The 17,802-nt window shown below is 44.6% G+C and overlaps 1 protein-coding gene across 1 annotated transcript; it reads right to left on the bottom strand.

Annotated features, from left to right (window-relative positions):
* Nucleotides 1-903: 903 nt before the first annotated feature.
* MCM6 (minichromosome maintenance complex component 6) lies at nt 904-16,032 on the bottom strand. Its single transcript, XM_062004799.1, has 17 exons — nt 15,899-16,032; nt 14,874-15,020; nt 14,355-14,465; nt 13,421-13,670; nt 12,316-12,481; nt 12,084-12,229; nt 11,060-11,210; nt 10,124-10,265; nt 8,969-9,110; nt 8,713-8,820; nt 7,952-8,107; nt 6,774-6,902; nt 4,988-5,149; nt 3,742-3,877; nt 3,339-3,506; nt 2,334-2,473; nt 904-1,782 (listed from the first exon to the last, which is right to left on the bottom strand). The coding sequence occupies exons 1-17, from the start codon at nt 16,006-16,008 to the stop codon at nt 1,669-1,671; spliced, it is 2,478 nt and encodes an 825-aa protein (XP_061860783.1). The 5' UTR covers nt 16,009-16,032; the 3' UTR covers nt 904-1,668.
* Between the last annotated feature and the right edge of the window lie 1,770 nt (nt 16,033-17,802).

The following is a 17,802-nucleotide window of genomic DNA, read 5'->3' as shown; positions in this document are numbered from 1 at the left end:
GTGCATGGGGTTGTTCCTTCCCAGATGCAGGACTCTGCACTTGTCCTTGTTGAACCTCATGAGGTTCCTCTCTGCCCAACTCTCAGGCCGGTTGAGATCCCGTTGAATGGCAGCACAGCCTCTGGGGAATCAGCCAGTGCTCCCAGTTTGGTGTCATCAGGGAACTTGCTGAGGGTACACTCTGTCCCCTCATCCAGGTGGCTGATGAAGATGTTGAACAAGACTGGCCCCAGAATCGATCCCTGTGGAACTCCACTGGCCACAGGCCTCCATCTCGACTCTGTGCCATTGATCACCACCCTCTGGGCTCTGTCATTCAGCCAGCTCTCGATCCACCTCACTGTCCACTCATCCAAGCCACACTGCCTGAGCTTTCTGATGAGGATGCTGTGGGAGACAGTGTCAAAAGCCTTGCTGAAGTCAGGGTAGATGACATCCGCTGCTCTCCCCTCATCCAGCCACTGGTTATGCTGTTCAGTAAAAATTTGTGGAGAGCAGCTGCTGCAGCTCAAGTTAGTGTCCAGTGGTGTGGTGATGTTATTATGATTCCTTCCATTCCTTAAATCTGTTATCCTTAATGATATGCTTAGTCAGACCAAGGGCATATCTCTCCAAAGGTGGGAGAGACTAAGAAAACAAAACAACTGTCTTACAAACCAACTAGATTTCTGGACCTACTTTGGAAACAGTTATTTCCCACTATTTAAACTTAAAATACATACCTTAGGTATCTTTCATGTTTTTACAAATGCTGCTCTCAGGCTGACAAGAAAAACATTCAAGTATTTTCAATTCTTACTAGATTATTTAATAATCCCATAGCATACAGCAAATAATTGAGAATAGAAATGTGAGTGAAATTTCCTTATAGAAAAATCTATAAACAAGTTTACAAATACAGTCTTAAAAATCTCTCACAAATGATGGCAGTTTTCAATCCACTTACAAGTCTAGACTTTCATCAGCATGTGTGTGTCTGACCTCCTGACTTAAAGCCTTGCCTTGGGCTTGGCTATTTTCTATGTTACACATGCAGAGAGGCATACACATCTTTAGTCCATCTAAAAAGAAAGAGAAGCAGTCAGAGTTTCTCAATATCCATTACTGGAAGTTAAAAAGGCTTCTTAAAAACTAGCATCTGTCATCCAGGAAATGTAAGCTTTGAGACATTGAGTATTTAGAGCACTATTTTTTTCAGCCTCAAAAGCACAGGCATAGAAAATAGCAATTCCACATCCAAGTGACAACAAATCCACCCCCAGGCATCTCCAAACATTTAATGATCTTTTATTTTATGTTACTAAGAAAACCAGTGAAAACCTGTCGCATAAGAAGTTCACTAAATACAACAGAACAATGCAAAATCCCTCTCACAGAAGCATCTACATAGCTTGATGATGAAAAGAGCTATTGAATTGATTCTCCTCTGCATCTGCCTGATGGCACTGAAACCCAGAATTAACAACCAAACTAATACACAAGTCTGTTGTTTAAAAGCTTCCCAGGCACGCTCAGTGCCAATGAGCAATCATATACTACTAACATTGGCACACTGGCATGTCCCACAGCAAAGCACTTGTAGGAACTTAAGATGTTGGCTACACAACAATCCTGGCAAGAGAAGAATGTGTTTTCCAATGTGTAACTGGTCAGCTTTACAGTCAGCCCTTAGTCTTCCAGCAGGTAGTTTGGGTTGACAACCAGGTATGGATCTTCATCAAAAGTCTCTTCTTCTCTGGATCCTCTCAGTCCTGACTGGGATAGTTCTATCAGGATGTGGTCCTGCAACACACAAAAAAATGTGTTCAAACAAGAACAGAAAGGTTTGTTTCTACTTTTTGAAAGGCATTCCCTTTTCATACTGGTAGCACCTCTTACTGATGAGTTGTTTTACCCTTTTAATTCTAAATGGGTTCCTCTTTAACAGGTTTCTAAGCCTAACAATTACTCTCAGTGGAGATGTCATATGTCATATGTTTTCTGGGAACTATTCAATCTTTTTCCTCCAAATCACCATAGTGCTCCTTTGACTAAAGTATTTCTGTACCCTAATATATAACTAAAACTACAAAACCACAGCAAAATCTCACTTACACTTCTACAGGGACACAAAACATCATTTTGAACTTTCACTCACACACAGCTCTGATTCACTTCAGTGTTTTCTCTATAATTACCTTTAACAGGCACTAAGCAAGGAAGGCATTTGTACTGCATCAGTCAAGAACAAGCACAAAGATATTTCTCTCATCAGAAATATATCCTATGAAAACCAAATCACTGCATGCTGTCAGCTAAAACCCTGTTCCACTACCACACATCTCTATACGTACATAATGTGTAAGGCGCTGAATGACTTTCTCTATGATCCTCTTCTTATTTATTAGTTCTTCTTCAGATTCTATTTCAGATTCAATCTCCTTTAGATACCAATTAATAAGTTCACTCCTCTTTAATGATGAATCGTCCTCTTCTGCAAAGAAAACAGTTTGCATTAACACAGCAGCAGTAAGACACCATTCAAACAGTGAGAGAAAAGGATACACAATGCTGAAGACAGAAAGATGTCTTCTTAAACCACCATGTTTTGCACAGGAAGCTGTTGTATCATGGTTTACATATTGGACATGTTTAGATTGACAACTGAAGCTTTCAGTTTTATGCAGTGGCTTGCAAATTAAATGAGCAGCCTGGCAATCACATCAGCCTTCAGCTTTAAGAAAAAGCAGTTGTAAGGACTCACACAACTTTCCTCTAGCAAGGGCAAAAGAAAACCACTGTCACAGAAAGCTGAAGTAGTCATCCTTCTAGATGTACTCAGCATTTTGAACAGACACTGTAGTCTCCACACCCTTCCAAAAACACCATAGCATTGGTATATGCTGTAACTGCTGTATTTCATTAGTGGGGTAACCTCATTGCTACTGAAACATCTCCCCAAGAAATGGTGCCAGCTATTTGGCACATACTCTACACTTCAGGCTGTGGTTGCTGGTACATGTTCAAGCTCTCGCTACAGTTTTCATTACTGCTGACTTCTAGCTAGGTTGAACCAACTTATGCTACAAATCCTTTTCTGGATTTGCTGCCTTTACATAGAATCATAGAACATGCTCTTTGACTTACTGAGTTCTGACAAATGTCTAAGATACAGAGCTATAAAGTCTGAGAAGTCATACCTGTATCGTCAGACGTAGCAAAGCCACAGTGTACAGACTCACACCCAGCCTAGTAAGTTTGTTGTGTCAGCAGGAGTGAAAATCCCAAGTGCAACAGATGTAGTAACAGTTGCTCTCCAAACTTAAGCTCTGTTATCTTTCCAACACACAAATCCTCACCTTCCTCTGCTTTCCTGAGGTGCAGCACCAGGAGATTAGAAATCCTCCGATACTCAGAGAAGCCCAGTCTCAGAGAAGCTTTGGGTGCAGCATCCTTGTTTGTGTCCTCAGAATGGCCATTGATCCCATTGACAAGACCATTGACCCCAGCTGGAGCTTCTGCCTCACCTGTTTGGACAGATACCCAGGTTAAATCTGCTTAATACTCTGAGCTACCAAAAGTGATGCACTGACCGACCAGGTGTGCGGACCCACAAAGGAGGCTTAAGAAGTAAGAGAGTTAAGAACAGGACTCAAGGTGCCTTATTAGATGAGAAACAGGTGAGAAACTGAAGCATATACTCCAACAAGGTAAGCTCTAAAGCACTTCCCCCTTTGAAAAAATTCTCCACAAGTAATTTACCATTGACTCCATCTTGGTCCTCTTGATCCTCCATTTGCTGCTCATCATCTTGGTCTAAATTGATGTCAGGAGTCTCAACTCTAATGATGGACTTATTTAAAAGCCTGAAAGCTTCCTTCACGTGTTTGGGGTGAACCTGGGGAAGATTTGAAAAAGAGGCATGGTGGCTCTTAGTGTCCGAAGCTTTTTTTCCCCACAACAGCTCCAGAATCTGACCTGACAAAGGGCTTTTTTATCCATCTTGCCTGATTAATTCTAAGTGGTAAAGACTCTGCAAGTCTACTACTGCAAGTATTGTGAGCTCACACAAGGTTATAGAAAGAATAAGCAGTCTGATGAACCTTTCAGGCTTTAGGAATCATGTGGAGTTGATACAATTTTTGCTTAAGCCAAGAATATTTTGAAGAATGATCAGTAGAGCAAGGAACATGAAATAAAAGGGTCTTGAACAGAAACACTATGGAAAAAAGAGAGATAGATGTGATTAACGAGATTCCTCTCTGGAACTGAAAGGCAAGAACTGGAAAAATCATCTCTAGCTGAGCTAAAAGTTATCTGTGTCTTTATACAAGTTGAATTTAATTGAGGAAAACCCAACAGGTGTCCTTCTTACACAACCAGGGAGCAAGTTTCTACCACTGTGTGTGTCAGTGACATCACTCCTGATCAACATTTCAAAGGGCCTGCTGGGTTTTAAAGCAGGGATCTGGTGGGTAGGAGTCATACTACAGTTAACAGCCATAGCACAATATACATTTCAACACTGGTTGATATGAGGAGGAGCTCAGACCACAAATACAGCTGTTCTCAGGGAGGTTCAGATACTTTGATGAGCTTTGGCTTTTTCAACTGCAGATGGAAGACAACTGTGAGATTACAAACTATATGAGATTAGGAGAGAAACTACCAACAGCCCTGGCTGATACTAATAAATGCCTGTTCTTCCTCTTTGTCATGATTTGCCACATAACAGGATGAGAGTGCTGACACAACTGTAACACAAAAACATGCATGTTTGCAGTCTGGGCCAGCTGATCCCAGTTTTACAAGACACACCTTAAAACCAGTACTTCTGGCATACAAATTGAGTTGGAGTGTGACCACATCCCAAGTGAAAACACCATCCAAGCTCTCCTCCTCACCCACTAGATTTAAACACATACATCACCACAGCCAAAGAGCAAAGCCTGAACCCCCACAACATTTACATCAACATGTCTACAAAGTTTGACCCAAAGCCTGATACCTCATCACAGCAGTGCATACGGGCCATGGCTTCAGAGAGCCGAATCATGCTTTCCAGCTGCCGCACCGTGATTCTCCAGGATGACTTTGTCACTCCAGAGCCGTCGCGCTGCCGTAGCCGCTTATACTGCTCCACTATAAAGTCCTCAGACTCCTTAGATATCTGTGTGACAGAAGACACTGTGACAGTTAGCCACGTTGAAAGAAGAGTGTGGTCAAGGGAGGTTCTTCTCCCCCTCTACTCTGCCCTGGTGAGGCCTCATCTGGAGTCCTGTGTCCAGTTCTGGGCTCCTCAGCTCAAGAGGGACAGGGAAGTGCTGGAGAGAGTCCAGTGCAGGGGCACCAAAATGATCAGGGGTATAGAACATCTTTCATATAAGGAAAGGCTGCAGGAGTTGGGGCTGTTTAGTCTGGAGAAGAGGAGACTGAGTGGGGATATTATTCATATTTACAAGTATATATGTGGTGGGTGTCAGGAGGTTGGGACATCCCTTTTTTTTTCAATGGTATCTAGCAACAGGACAAGGGGTAATGGGATGAAGCTGGAACACAAAAAGTTCAACTTAAACTTAAGCAAAAACTTCTTCACTGTTGAGGCGAGGGAGCCCTGGCACAGGCTGCCCAGAGGCGGTGTGGAGGCTCCTTCCTTGGAGGTCTTCAAGACCCACCTGGACATGTTCCTATGCAACCTGATCTAGGTGAACCTGCTTCTGCAGGGGGATTGGACTGGATGATCTCTAAAGGTCCCTTCCAACCCCTACCATTCTGTGATTCTATGATTCCATTGGAGTTTATGCTTCTTACATTGAGTGAGCAGTTCCAAGACTTTTTTCTACAAGCTACTGCTGTTCTCTGAAATATTCTGTCCTAGCACACATACTACACATAAACATAATGACAATCACGTTATAATGACATTGTAATAATTACAGCGATACAAGAAGTGCATTAACACATAATTGTTTTAACATGTCTATTTTTCTTTTCCATGCTTCAGGCATAATTCATGCATATCCCTATGAGAATGCTCTATGTTTATTTACCTTCCATTCTGCATGCAAGTGCACACACACAAGCATACACTCCACATCCTAACACTTACTCCAGCTTTGTGTACATGCTTTGTGTAACCTGAGTCTATCTGCACATACACAGATCCAGCTGGAAAACAAACTCCCCAGCAAATGGAACTGAAACAGCTTTCAAAGCTCTGTAAAGGTGTCCTCTCTTTCCATGTGAGAGGTCTGTTAGGAGAACTTCTGAAACACGTAAGAAATGGACCAGCCAGGCTGCTATTTGGACAGACCACAAAATGTGTACTTCAGAGCAGTTTCCCATGTGTTTTACCACAAGGAAGGCAAAGTAATAATGAGGAAAAATACCCTTTTAAAAGAAAGACAAAACACACTTCTTGATCAACAAGTCAGTCATAAAACCCAAATATCTCTGCAGCAGCCATGAATAACCCATGACCTTGAGGTATGAGAAAAATATAAATGACCCCTCCATCATTCCAGGGGTTAAGAACTGCCACCAAAGCAGTTAACACTGCTGATTGTAACATGAGTCTCAGCTGGGCTGGCTGGGTTTCTGGAGTTCAAAAACCAAAGAGAGTACATGGTTCCAAAATATGCTGTTTCTAAGTAATGAGTTTATGGCTGCTCACTTGAGAGAATGCTGCACTAAAGGGTCTTTGTATTTGCTGGGGGAAAACCATGATAGAGAGTGAGGATTCCTTTGTACCTGCTCATACAGAACAACTTGTACAAGGATGTAGAATTAATTACCTTGGGTTTAAACTGTCTTGCAAACAGCAGGTATCTTCTGATATCATCTAATGAATAGACACGATCAACAGATTCTTCTACTCTGGAGTGCAGATCCACTATGCGCCTGGCAATGGCATAGTCTGTAACCTGAGACAGTATCGATGTCAGATCACTCTCACAACATCAGCCAAGTATCAAAACAACAGCTACATTTTTCCTTCCCGTTCCTTTCCCTCCCTTGCACTCCTCTTGGCAGAGCTAGCCTTTCCAGAAGCCAAAGTCTCTGCCAGAAGATCCAGGAGAATGCCCCAGAGGTTTTTAGTACAGGGGAACATTGCAGAGAAGAGACAAAAGGCAGTTCTAGGATTTATAACCTCTTGGAACTCTCCTGGGTTACAAGTTAGCCAAAGAACAGGCAGAAAGCAGCACTTTTCAGCGTGGGAATTGCTTTCCTCCTTTTCAGCCTACATTGTCTCCTTCATCCATCCCTTCCCAGTTGGGAAATCACTCTGTGCAAACCAGTATCACCAAAGCAACATTAATCTCTGTACCTCATGTGTTCCCAAGGCAAACACCACACAGTCAGGTGGTAGCAGCCTCAGCCTTAGTGACCAGCAATTTGTAAAAATGACTAATGGTGTTAAGTTTGCAGGTCAAATCACTACAGGATGAAAAGGCAGTGTCCTTGTACTCAGCAGAGCATGTTCAAATTTGTACTGCCAGCTCCTGACTTCACAGAGAGATGCAAAGCAGATGCCAGACTGTCTCATGAGATCAGTTTCCCCTAAGGTTTCAGAGGGCCACCAAGATGGTCAGAGGGCAGAACAATGCATGAGAAGCTGGAAGAGCTAGGTCTATTCAGCTTCAAGAGAAAGCAACTGCCTGCCTGGCAAGAAAAGATGTGATGAAGCTAGATTTTTCTTAGAAGTACAGATTGACATAAGGCAACTGACACAAACTGAACCATGGGAAACACTGATTAGATACAAAAGTTATTATTACTTTTAAAACACCTGAGAGTTGTCAGACATTGCAGTAGGGGCCTAGAGAGGCTGAAGAATCTCCATCCTTGGAGATAATCAAAACTCACCAGGTCAAGGTCTTGTTCTCAACAATCTGCTTTGAGCATAAGGTCAGACTAGAGACCTCCAGAGTTCTTTTCTGACTTAAATTATTGTAGAACTCCTTAAAATTACCTCATTACATTCATCCACAAGGATGAAGAAGAGATCAAAGCGAGACATGATGGGAGCTGACAAGTTTATATTCTGTTTCAGTGACTTGGATCTGTCATAGCGCCCGCCAACTGGGTTTGCTGCAGCCAAAATGGATGTCCTGGCATTCAGGGTAGCCTGACAAGGGAAAAAAATGAGTCATTCAAAAAGAGAAGAACTATGTCTGTGCTCACTTGCTAAACCAACTCATTCAATTCAAATGGGTCAGCATAACATCTTTTGGATGGAGTTTCAGCGGGGTTGTTACAAGAATCACTCCTCAAAAGAGCCCAAACTCTTCTAAGCCAGCCCTTTCTAACCAGATCTCTGCCACAACACACTGTTTGATCAATCAATAGTTTAACATTGCCACATTCTTGCCAACAATAATGAAACAAGCCCTTAAAAGTGCTTTACACAACACCTTGTTTTTAAACAGTTCAAACACGAGCTTTGCTTCTGCAAACACACAGAAACCTACACCCTGCCTAGGGGTTACCTCAAGGTTAGGGTTTCCCCATTTTCTGTTTCCTGTCCACTAGCTTTTTCCCTTTCAGTAAGGTCTCCTCATCCTTTTTGGGTATGTGGCACAAAAACTTTTCAAGTGATCTCTGTCCTGCCACAGCGAGGCTGCTGCAGAGCTGACATGAAAACCTGCCAGATGACACGAGATCAGTACGTGTGACAAACAGGCAGTTAATTAATTGTACAGAGCACACAAGCAGAGGAACAGTGTAAGCTACCTTCACTCCTGCTTTAGTGATGGATATAGTCTGCTGCTCCATTGCTTCATGAATGGCTACTTGATCCCGCACATCCATTTTGTCAAACTCATCAATGCAACAAACTCCCTGCAGTGCAAGAATAAAAAAGAAGAAGTCACCCAAATCCAATCACTTTGGGGGGAAAAAACAACACCATTAAGACAATTGGGGGTTCTTTGTTGTTAAATCAAAACCATTCCAGAGATGTAGGAACCTCTCTGACTCCTGGACTCACGTTATCTGCCAGCATCAGTGCTCCAGCTTCAATGACAAATTCATGAGACTCTTCATCTTTCACAACAGCTGCAGTTAGACCAGCAGCACTGGAGGCTTTTCCACTGGTGTATACAGCACGAGGACTGAACTCATCCACGTGCCTGTGGAGAGATGGAACAGTGAGGAACAAACTTGAAAAGTCAGATCAAAACCTGCAGAAACAAGGTAACTGTAATACAGTGCTGCTTTTAACCTCTGGGGCCAGGACTTGTTCCTTCCTTCAGGTAGCAACTGATACTTAAGTAAGTCCTCCTACCCTCAATAATGTTTAAGCAAGCCTTGGAAAGACATCCTGATCTAACTGCAGTCTATCACAGGTCTGTTATTCTCTCATGGTTACACCAGCAGAAAAAAACCCAATCCTCTTCCCACAAGTTTTCTGCTGATTCCACAAGCTAACACAGCTCCTTACAGGTCAGGTAGATGTCAGAGCAAGAGAACTATGGGCTATGGGCTTCACAGCACAGGAATGCCTCCTTCATATGCTTCCTTCACAGCAGGAAGCAGTGAGACTGACCACAGGCAGCCTAAGGCAGCTTTTGTGGTGCCTCTGCACCATGTGCTGAATGCACCTCAGCCTCATGGAGAGCGATGCAGAGATAAATGAACACTATGGTAAAATAAAACCCTATTAAACAGAACTTCCAATTAGAAAGCATTATAGTATAAGATGGAGCAGAAAATGTAACTATCTCATCATTATTTTTCAGGGCTAAGAGTAGTCCAAAGTGTTGTACCAATTTACACCAAGCTAAAATCAGAAGAAAACACATCATTATTTCACCTATCCCTGACATCTAAGATGTGCAAGAACTTTTTGTATTTTTGTTATTATTCAACGTCTTTGGAAAATATTTGGAGAGTCAAACTTTAATAACTACCTAAATAACACAAAAAAAGCCTTAATTCATTCCTTTTTATTACCACAGGTGCTATCAGAGTTTGCTTCAGCCCTGGTCAAATACTTCAACCACATCCAAACAATTCCTGGACAATATTCTTAAAATATTTGACTTCCCTTTCCTCTGTTGATCACAGGAAAGGCAAAGTACACATTTACAACTCTAGGGAAACTGGACAACATTGAAATACTGAGTTTTAGTGACATACTTACTTTAGAAATTGACTCTTGGCTGTACTCGGATCACCAACGACACAAACATTGATGTCCCCACGCAATGAGGTGCCTTCTGATGTGGTCTTAGGAACTCCTCCAAAAAGCATCAGCAAGACCCCACGTTTCACTTCATCATTACCTACCCAAGAAAAGACACTCAACTGAAAATTCAAAGGATGTTTACTTTTCTGCTATTAAAAATCCCCTTTGAACCCACTAGAATTGTAAGTGTTTGGGCACATCCACTCAGCCTATATCTGTTTGCTAAACATCCACTAAAACTGCACTTATGTGCTTGATACAGTTTCAGGGAAGAATGACTTGAAAGCAGTTGAATTCCTTTATGCCACAGGGGTTCAGAATATGGACTAAATTCAGTTGATCAAAGTTTTTAATATGTAACCAACAGAAGTCCCTGAACTGACTCTGAGGCAGAAACAACTGCAAATGTATACACATACACACACACACAGAGGCATGTACAAAAGCATACAAATACTTGGAGAAAGCCCATATAAAATAGAGCTTATATCCAACTGTCAGCTGTAGGGTTTAGCAGCAGATACCCCAATAGCCAAACCAACCATTTTGACAATATATCCTTCTCTGGAGATGCTCAAAACCCACCTGGATGAGTTCCTGTGTGACCTACTCTAGGTGGTCCCGCTCTGGCAGGGGGCTGGACTGGATGAGCTTTTAAGGTCCCTTCCAATTCTTAAGATTCTATGATTCTGTGACTAGTCTTGTAGGCCTTAATGATTAAACACAACAAGTACTCAGAAAACAGATTGTCCTTTTCTAACAGGATTGCAGGAGGGCAGTTTGTGGTAGCTGGCCTTCAAGCTTTCCAAAAATGGCACAACACAGAGAGCAAGAATTAATATATTCACAAGGGAAATCTGTCCCTCTCTGAGGCAACAACTGGAGTCTTACCATGGATAGTGGGGAAGAGGCTGGTGCACAGATTATGGTAAAGGTTTTTATCTTGGCTCATTTCAAAAACCTTTTCCCACTCTTTCACGGACATTTGGTTTTTAATGCTTTCTGCAGTCTGTTCTTCATCTCGGAGCTCTTTTCCACCAAACTAGACAACAGAAAGAGCAATGAAAGTTATAATATGGTCACTGCTGAATGTGAGCACTGCAGGCAGGAGGTTACAAAAAACCAGGAGGAACACGTTCAAAAAATGTGATCTCAGGCTAAGAAAGCCCAACCTTATAGCTCTAAAACCCAACACACAGTTTCCTAAGGAGACTAATCAATGGAATGTAACTTTGGTGAGCAAAAACCCAGGAGAGATGCTTGTCCAGAGATTAAAGTAAGCCAGTATGGCTTCCTTTGGCTAAAATCTGCCTTTGTAAGCATTCTTCATGAAGTGGACTTTACAAGGTTTTGCACTGCTCTGGAATGAGGCAGGAAACTTCTACACCCAGAAAGTAACAGATGCTATTTTTATCCTATGTGATGGTGAAGCTGCTTGCAGAATTACACATTAAAATACCACACTATGCTAAACCCAGCCATAGTCAGCATTGCTGACTATGCTGCAACATTGCTGACTATATGCTGCAACCCAGCATTGCTGCTGTGTTGCAGTAACATCCCAAGATGGTATGTGATCAACCAGAGGCCAGAAGTGGGATCACTGTTTTCCATGTGACATGAAACAACAGGAAGTGCTGCAGAGATGGATAAAGGCTGAATGGAAATAAATGGACCAGTTAGCTCTTAGAATAAACTGGTAACACTGGTAAATAATCACATTTGTGGAAACTGCTATAAACAATACAAACAAGAAAAAACCCTCTTGCTAGATAAATCCAAACAGCACATAAAACCAGTCAAGGCGTTACACACGTATTTAAAGCTTTACCCAGTCCCGCTCCTTAATCTGAGGTAAAACCACACAGAATAGGAATCACTGATAGCTTTAAATCTATTCTCTTTCCAGACTCACCCGTGGATTTGTTGGTGCAACGTAACAAGCCAGAAAGACGAGCTTATATGCCAGCTCTCTGACCCCAAGGGCACGAAGTCCTCGGATGCCTTCGGTTTCATAGCCCTCCGTCCCGCTCACACGTGAGCCGGTTTCTGCACGCACCCCTGCAGTGAGAGTGGGAGTCAGAGCCGCAGCTCCCAGAGCCAGCAGCAGGGATGTGTCACTGAGGCCAACAGTGGCAGCAACGAACCTGGTGTTGAGAGCTGAGACACGTCAGGCACGACAATCAGCGACCCCGTGAAGTCACATTTGTCACCTGCCTGGGCAGACTCGACCGCTTCGGCACGCAAGATGACCTCCACGCTGCGAGGGATGCTGCCACGAGGCAGCTCCGCCTGCGTCTCCTGGATCCGAACCTGGGTGGGTAAAGGACACCAAGCACTCAGCAGATGTCACCCACTTTGAAACTGATTCTAAAGATAAGCTGCTAATCAGCACAGAAAGTAGCGTTTGATTGCTGCCATCCACGTCAAGCGTGAAATTCCTCTTAGGACAAGACAATCGATCAAAAATCCCTTCACTAGTCAGTGTCTACAGAGACTTGGAGAAACTTAAAGAGGGGCCACAATGACAACTCTGAGGTCTAGAAAAAGCAGCTTGAAGAGATCAGTTAATGTGGCTGACACAAAATGTTACTGCAGGATGTCAAGTGCTGAAGATTTGTCAGAGTTAATCAATCCAGAAGAGCAAAACGCTGCAGACAGTGAAAGACATCTCTTCTCATACTCGTACAGAACAACTACACATGACATAACTGCAACAGCAGCCTAACAATGGCTCATGAAAGTGGCTTTTCAGTGGCTTACTTAAGACAATAAACACCATGCAACAACACTGCTTTGATACTATTCATCATTTCCCACACATAAACATGAGCACACAGAAATTATTTTTATAAATCACAGAATGGTAGGGGTTGGAAGGGACCTTTAGAGATCATCCAGTCCAACACCCCTGCCAAAGCAGGTCCACCTAGATCAGGTCACACAGAAATGTGTCCAGGTGGGTTTTGAAGACCTCCAAGGAAGGAGTCTCCACAGCCCCTCTGGGCAGCCTGTGCCAGGGCTCCCTCACCTCACACTGAAAGAGTTTTTTCTTATGTTTAAGTAGAACTCTTTGTATTCCAGCTTCATCCCATCACCCCTTGTCCTGTTGCTAGATATCATAGAAAAAAGGGATGTCAAATTCCAGTGGCTTTTCTTAATGCTGACATAACCATAGGAACACAAACACCACCTCTCAGCTACCACAGGAACATGGCTATTTGTCACCGTCCCCCAGCCTCACCACTGTACCTTTTGGAAGTCAACAAATCTTGACTTGTTTGTGTCCAGCAGGAATCTCCTCCTATTGGCACACACTGGGTTTCTGCAGATGTTTGGCTGCGTGTATTTGAACTGCTGTTCCACATCCTTAATGACCGTCTGGCAGTCGAGGCACAGGAAGGTTCCACTGACAAGCTCCGGGTGGACTGGGTGGGTACGTACCACCTGCCCACTGATACGCATCAGTGAGCCAATTTTTGCTGATGTCAGCTCTCGAATTCTGTTAAAATCCAGAGATGGATAAGGATTAAATTGTTTAGTGGATACTTGTAGACCCAGGGTACTACCCAAGTACTAAGACATAACCTAGTTTGATTCAATCAGTGACTAAAGAACAGCTGAAACAGACAAAAGAAACAAAGTTACCACAATACATTCTCATTTTGTGACTCTGCATAAACTCATAGATTAATACTAAAACTCAAAAGCAAGGCACAACTTCCTCCACTGGTACCTCATAGAATCATAGAATGGTAGGGGTTGGAAGGGACCTTCAGAGATCATCCAGTCCAACCCCCCTGCTAAAGCAGGTCCACCTAGATCAGGTCACACAGGAACACATCCAGGTGGGTCTTGAAGACCTCCAAAGCAACATACTCTAAATCATTTTTCTTTTAATCAGCCAAGTCACATTTATTTGTGGAATATGATGGATGCAAGTGTCTCTGATCAACAAACAAAAAGCTGATTAAAACAACATCCTGCACACAGAAACTTCTTCACAATTATACGGTCAACTGTGCATTTCACACTATACAACCAAAACGTTTACAGTAGCTGCAGGGGGGTTGGACTGGATGATCTCAGAGTCCCTTCCAACCCTTACCATTCCGTGATTCTATGCTCAGAGGCTTCTTGCAAGTAGTAAGAATGCACAAGCTTCTGGGATTAATTATCATCTTACTTGTGTCTGGTAGGTAGATCTTGGAATGCAACATAAAAGTCTTTGTTTGAAGGAACATTTCCATGGTCTCTGGCAAAAGTCTTTACTGCTCGGCACAGGTAAGGGTATACCCTGAAATACAGAAAATCAGCTCTAATTTCACAGAAGCTAGCAAAATGCCTTCTTTGCTTTAGACTACATCAAACTACTCATTTTTGTGACACTTTTAACCCTATATCGAGAAGTAAATGCTCAAAATAAGCCACTGGCTCAATAAAATGTTTTCAGGGCAAGTTTTAGAGTTTATTCTGCATTCCCATACTATCTACTTCTTTACCAGAATAAATGCAATTGCCCAGTTAACCCATGGCTTTCCACTCAGAAATTACTTCATGCAATAAAATGCATTAAAAACGCAACAAACAATTCTTAAATGTGTTGTTAGGCTACAGAAAGCAGATAACCCTCTTGTGTTTTACATAACATGTAAAACATCACAGGCCTAAGACCTCAGCTCTCAGGCAATCTCTACAGTTTTACCTGTAAAATTCTTCCTGAATAGTGGTAGAGAGCTGCTGATTGAACTGCTCCAAATCTGCAAAGCTTACGACCAACGTGTTCCGCTCCGGCCGGATCAGCTCTTCGGCATCGCGCAAGTACCTGACCTCCCCGTCGCTGTTCTGGAACCTGACAAGCGATTCAGGAAAACGTTTCAGTTACACATCAGGCTGCAAATGAATACTTCTGAATTCAGCAGGACACCAGCATCCCAAAGTCCCTTGCAAATGTCTTTTCCAACAGTATTTCTCCCTCTGTCCCCCTTCCTACATGTGTTCTCCCAACAGCTCAGCACAGACGCACTGTATCTGCATGTCATACAGCCAGCTTGCCACACACTTTATTCACAGTCTAACAATGACTGCACCAGTAAAATGGGTTTTGTTTCATGCTCCTCAGGGTGACGTTAAGGGTTTCCTTCTTTGCAGGGGGTTGGTACTGAAGAATAACAACAAAACTGCTGATGGGATTTTCAACCGGGCTGTTACAAAGCTCTGTTAAAAGGGGCCAGATGCACCTAATGAAAGTCCCATCGACAACTGCTTGGGAACGATTTTCACAGACCCACAGAAGAGTGGGGGTTGGAAAGGACCTCTAGAGATCATACAGCCCAAAGCAGGTTCCCCTCGATGAGGAGGCACAGGTGCGTGCCCAAGTGGGTTTGAAACCCTCCCGAGAAGGAGCCTCCAGGGCCTTCCCGGGCGGCCTGTGCCAAGGCTCCCTCACCCTCATAGCAAAGAAGTTTCTCCCCGTTTTGCTAACCAAGGGAGCACCACGCTACCTCCCTACGCCCCTGGAGAGGCACAGACCTCTCGGCACAGCAGTGCCTCAGCGGTAGGCTCAAACGATAAGGAGGGCTATTTTGACTGCAGCAGAAGGTCCGAGGCGACAGGCTCTGACAGGATCTCGGCCTCGCCAAATGGCGGCCCCTTCTGTGAGGCGCTCGCGGCCCGCCGCCTCCTGAAGGCCCTGCCCGCTCGCCGCCAAGCCCAGCCCCTCTCACTCACTCCTCTAGGAAGTCCTGGAACAGCTTCTGACACTTCTCGGCCACTTCATCGCGGAGCTGCTGGTGCTGCTGGGATGCGCCCGCGTCCCCCGTTGCCACCGCCAGGTCCATGCCGGCCGCCTCCCAACCGCCGCCTCACCGGCCCCCGACCGGTTCGCGCCACAGCGCGCCCCACGTGCGCAGCCGTGGCGCCGCGCCGCCCAATCAGCGGCCGCCGCCCGCCGGGCCCCGCCCCGCCGCCGCTCGTCCTCCCGCCTCCCTCGCGGGCATTTTCGCGCCAAAGGTTGGGGGCGGGGCTCGTGGCGCCGGCGGGCGCGCGGTGCCGCGGCAAGAGGCGCGTTCCCGGCCCACGCAGGGGAGGCTGCTGCGGGACCCCGTGAGGGAGGGGGTAGCGGGGCGGGGGAGGTTCCCCACTCGCCTTGAAGGCAGCCGGGAAGTATCGGGCCGCGTCGGGACTAGCCCTGGCCGCTGCTGGCAGCGCGGCGCTCCTCGGCCTTGTGCTTAGCTTGGTGGACTGGTTTTGTCAGTAAGCTTGTAAATGCTGAGGAGAACTTAATGTGCCTCGTAAGCATGGAGGTGTCTGCTGTGGGTTGACTCAGCACAGTCTCTCGCTGCAGCTCTACCTGGTTTCCCGGAGAAACAGAGCAGCTGCAGTAACTGGAGTTAAAACAGCTCCGGGGAGCTGCTGAGCGAGTGGTGAGTAGATGCAGACTGCACCTCCAGCTGCAAAAAGACAAGTCTCAGGTGAAAAGGGTGTAAATTAAACCAGGTGAGAGTCAGGCTTTAGTTTAGACACTTGGCTATGTGTTTGTACCATTTCGTTTCTGGATGGTAGGCGGTAATGTTTGCCAAGGGATGCCATGGCTGACAGCCGTTACTGCCAGTCAGCAGGAACCGTTTCAGTGTCTATGAAAAATTGCTTAGCATTGCCCTGTCACCTGCAAAGTCATTAATCTCTGTCTAAAGTAGCACTTTTGTTGAAATTAAGGCAGCTAAGAGCTCTTTTTCAGTTCTGAAACACTTCTAAATAGCAGCACAAGCATCCTGCAGTACTGTTACTTCATGTTACGGTGCACTTGCCGTGTCCTGGATAGAGACCAGTCTTAATTGCAAATTGGTAGAGGCTGCCCAGGAATTTGGGGCTTTTGGGTGTAATAAGATTCAACACTACACCGTTTGCTCACTTTTTACTGTAGAGGTCAGAGTACAGGTTCTAGCTGTGTTAGTCTGAAAACTGGTGGTATTTTAATGCAGATGACTGTGTTTTGGCACATAGTTAAAAAGTTTTTTGAGTGCTGTCTCTCCTTTTGCCAGGCTTTCTCTTTTTGGCACACAGGAATATGCTCCTGGCTGCAGGGTGTATGGGGTGGAGATTAATAGGGAACTCTCGTGGCTAGAGTAGTCATGCCAACATATGGTTTGTGGTGGGACCCCAGTATGAACTGGAGTCCAAGACAGCCAAGTGCTGTGCCACAACAGATATTGCCCATGCCTTCTCCCCGTTCCCTTTGGCAACGGAGTGCAGGCCACAGTTTGCTTTCATGTGGAGGAGAGTCCAGCACACCTGGAATCGACTGGCCTGGCACAAAGTATTCCTGCTTTTACTTTTTTCCCCTGGCCCACTGGGCAAGGAGCAAGCAGCTTTGTGGTGTTCAGCTGCTCACTGGGCTTCACCCTGACCGTGTGTGCAGCCATGGGGAAACTGTCCTGGACTTCCAAAAGAACAGCCTGAGTCCTCCTTTCCTGCTGGGCAGATTTGGACAGCTCAGGGAGCACAGATGGGTTTTCACAGGGAAATGCTGTAGTTAAACTTCAGAAGCAAAATGAAGCTTTATGTTTGTTTTGAGCAGATGACTCCCTGGCTATTCCTTACCTGTATCCTTTAAGCTTCCTTTTAAAACATTA

Source organism: Colius striatus, chromosome 11 (assembly GCF_028858725.1).
Source record: "Colius striatus isolate bColStr4 chromosome 11, bColStr4.1.hap1, whole genome shotgun sequence".
Taxonomy (NCBI): domain Eukaryota; kingdom Metazoa; phylum Chordata; class Aves; order Coliiformes; family Coliidae; genus Colius; species Colius striatus.
The sequence above is the reverse complement of the archived record's forward strand: the minus strand, read 5'-3'. Positions and strand labels throughout refer to the sequence as shown.

Bases quoted from the DNA above. Each gene is read 5' to 3' on its own strand.
- MCM6 (XM_062004799.1), bottom strand. From the start codon at position 16,008: ATGGACCTGGCGGTGGCAACGGGGGACGCGGGCGCATCCCAGCAGCAC. The intron at 9,111-10,123 runs GTAAGTATGTCA...ATCTCTCCACAG, and splicing joins GCCAAGAGTCAATTTCTAAA to GCACGTGGATGAGTTCAGTC. The intron at 8,108-8,712 runs GTAGCTTACACT...TTCCCTTGTCAG, and splicing joins TCACTAAAGCAGGAGTGAAG to GCTACCCTGAATGCCAGGAC.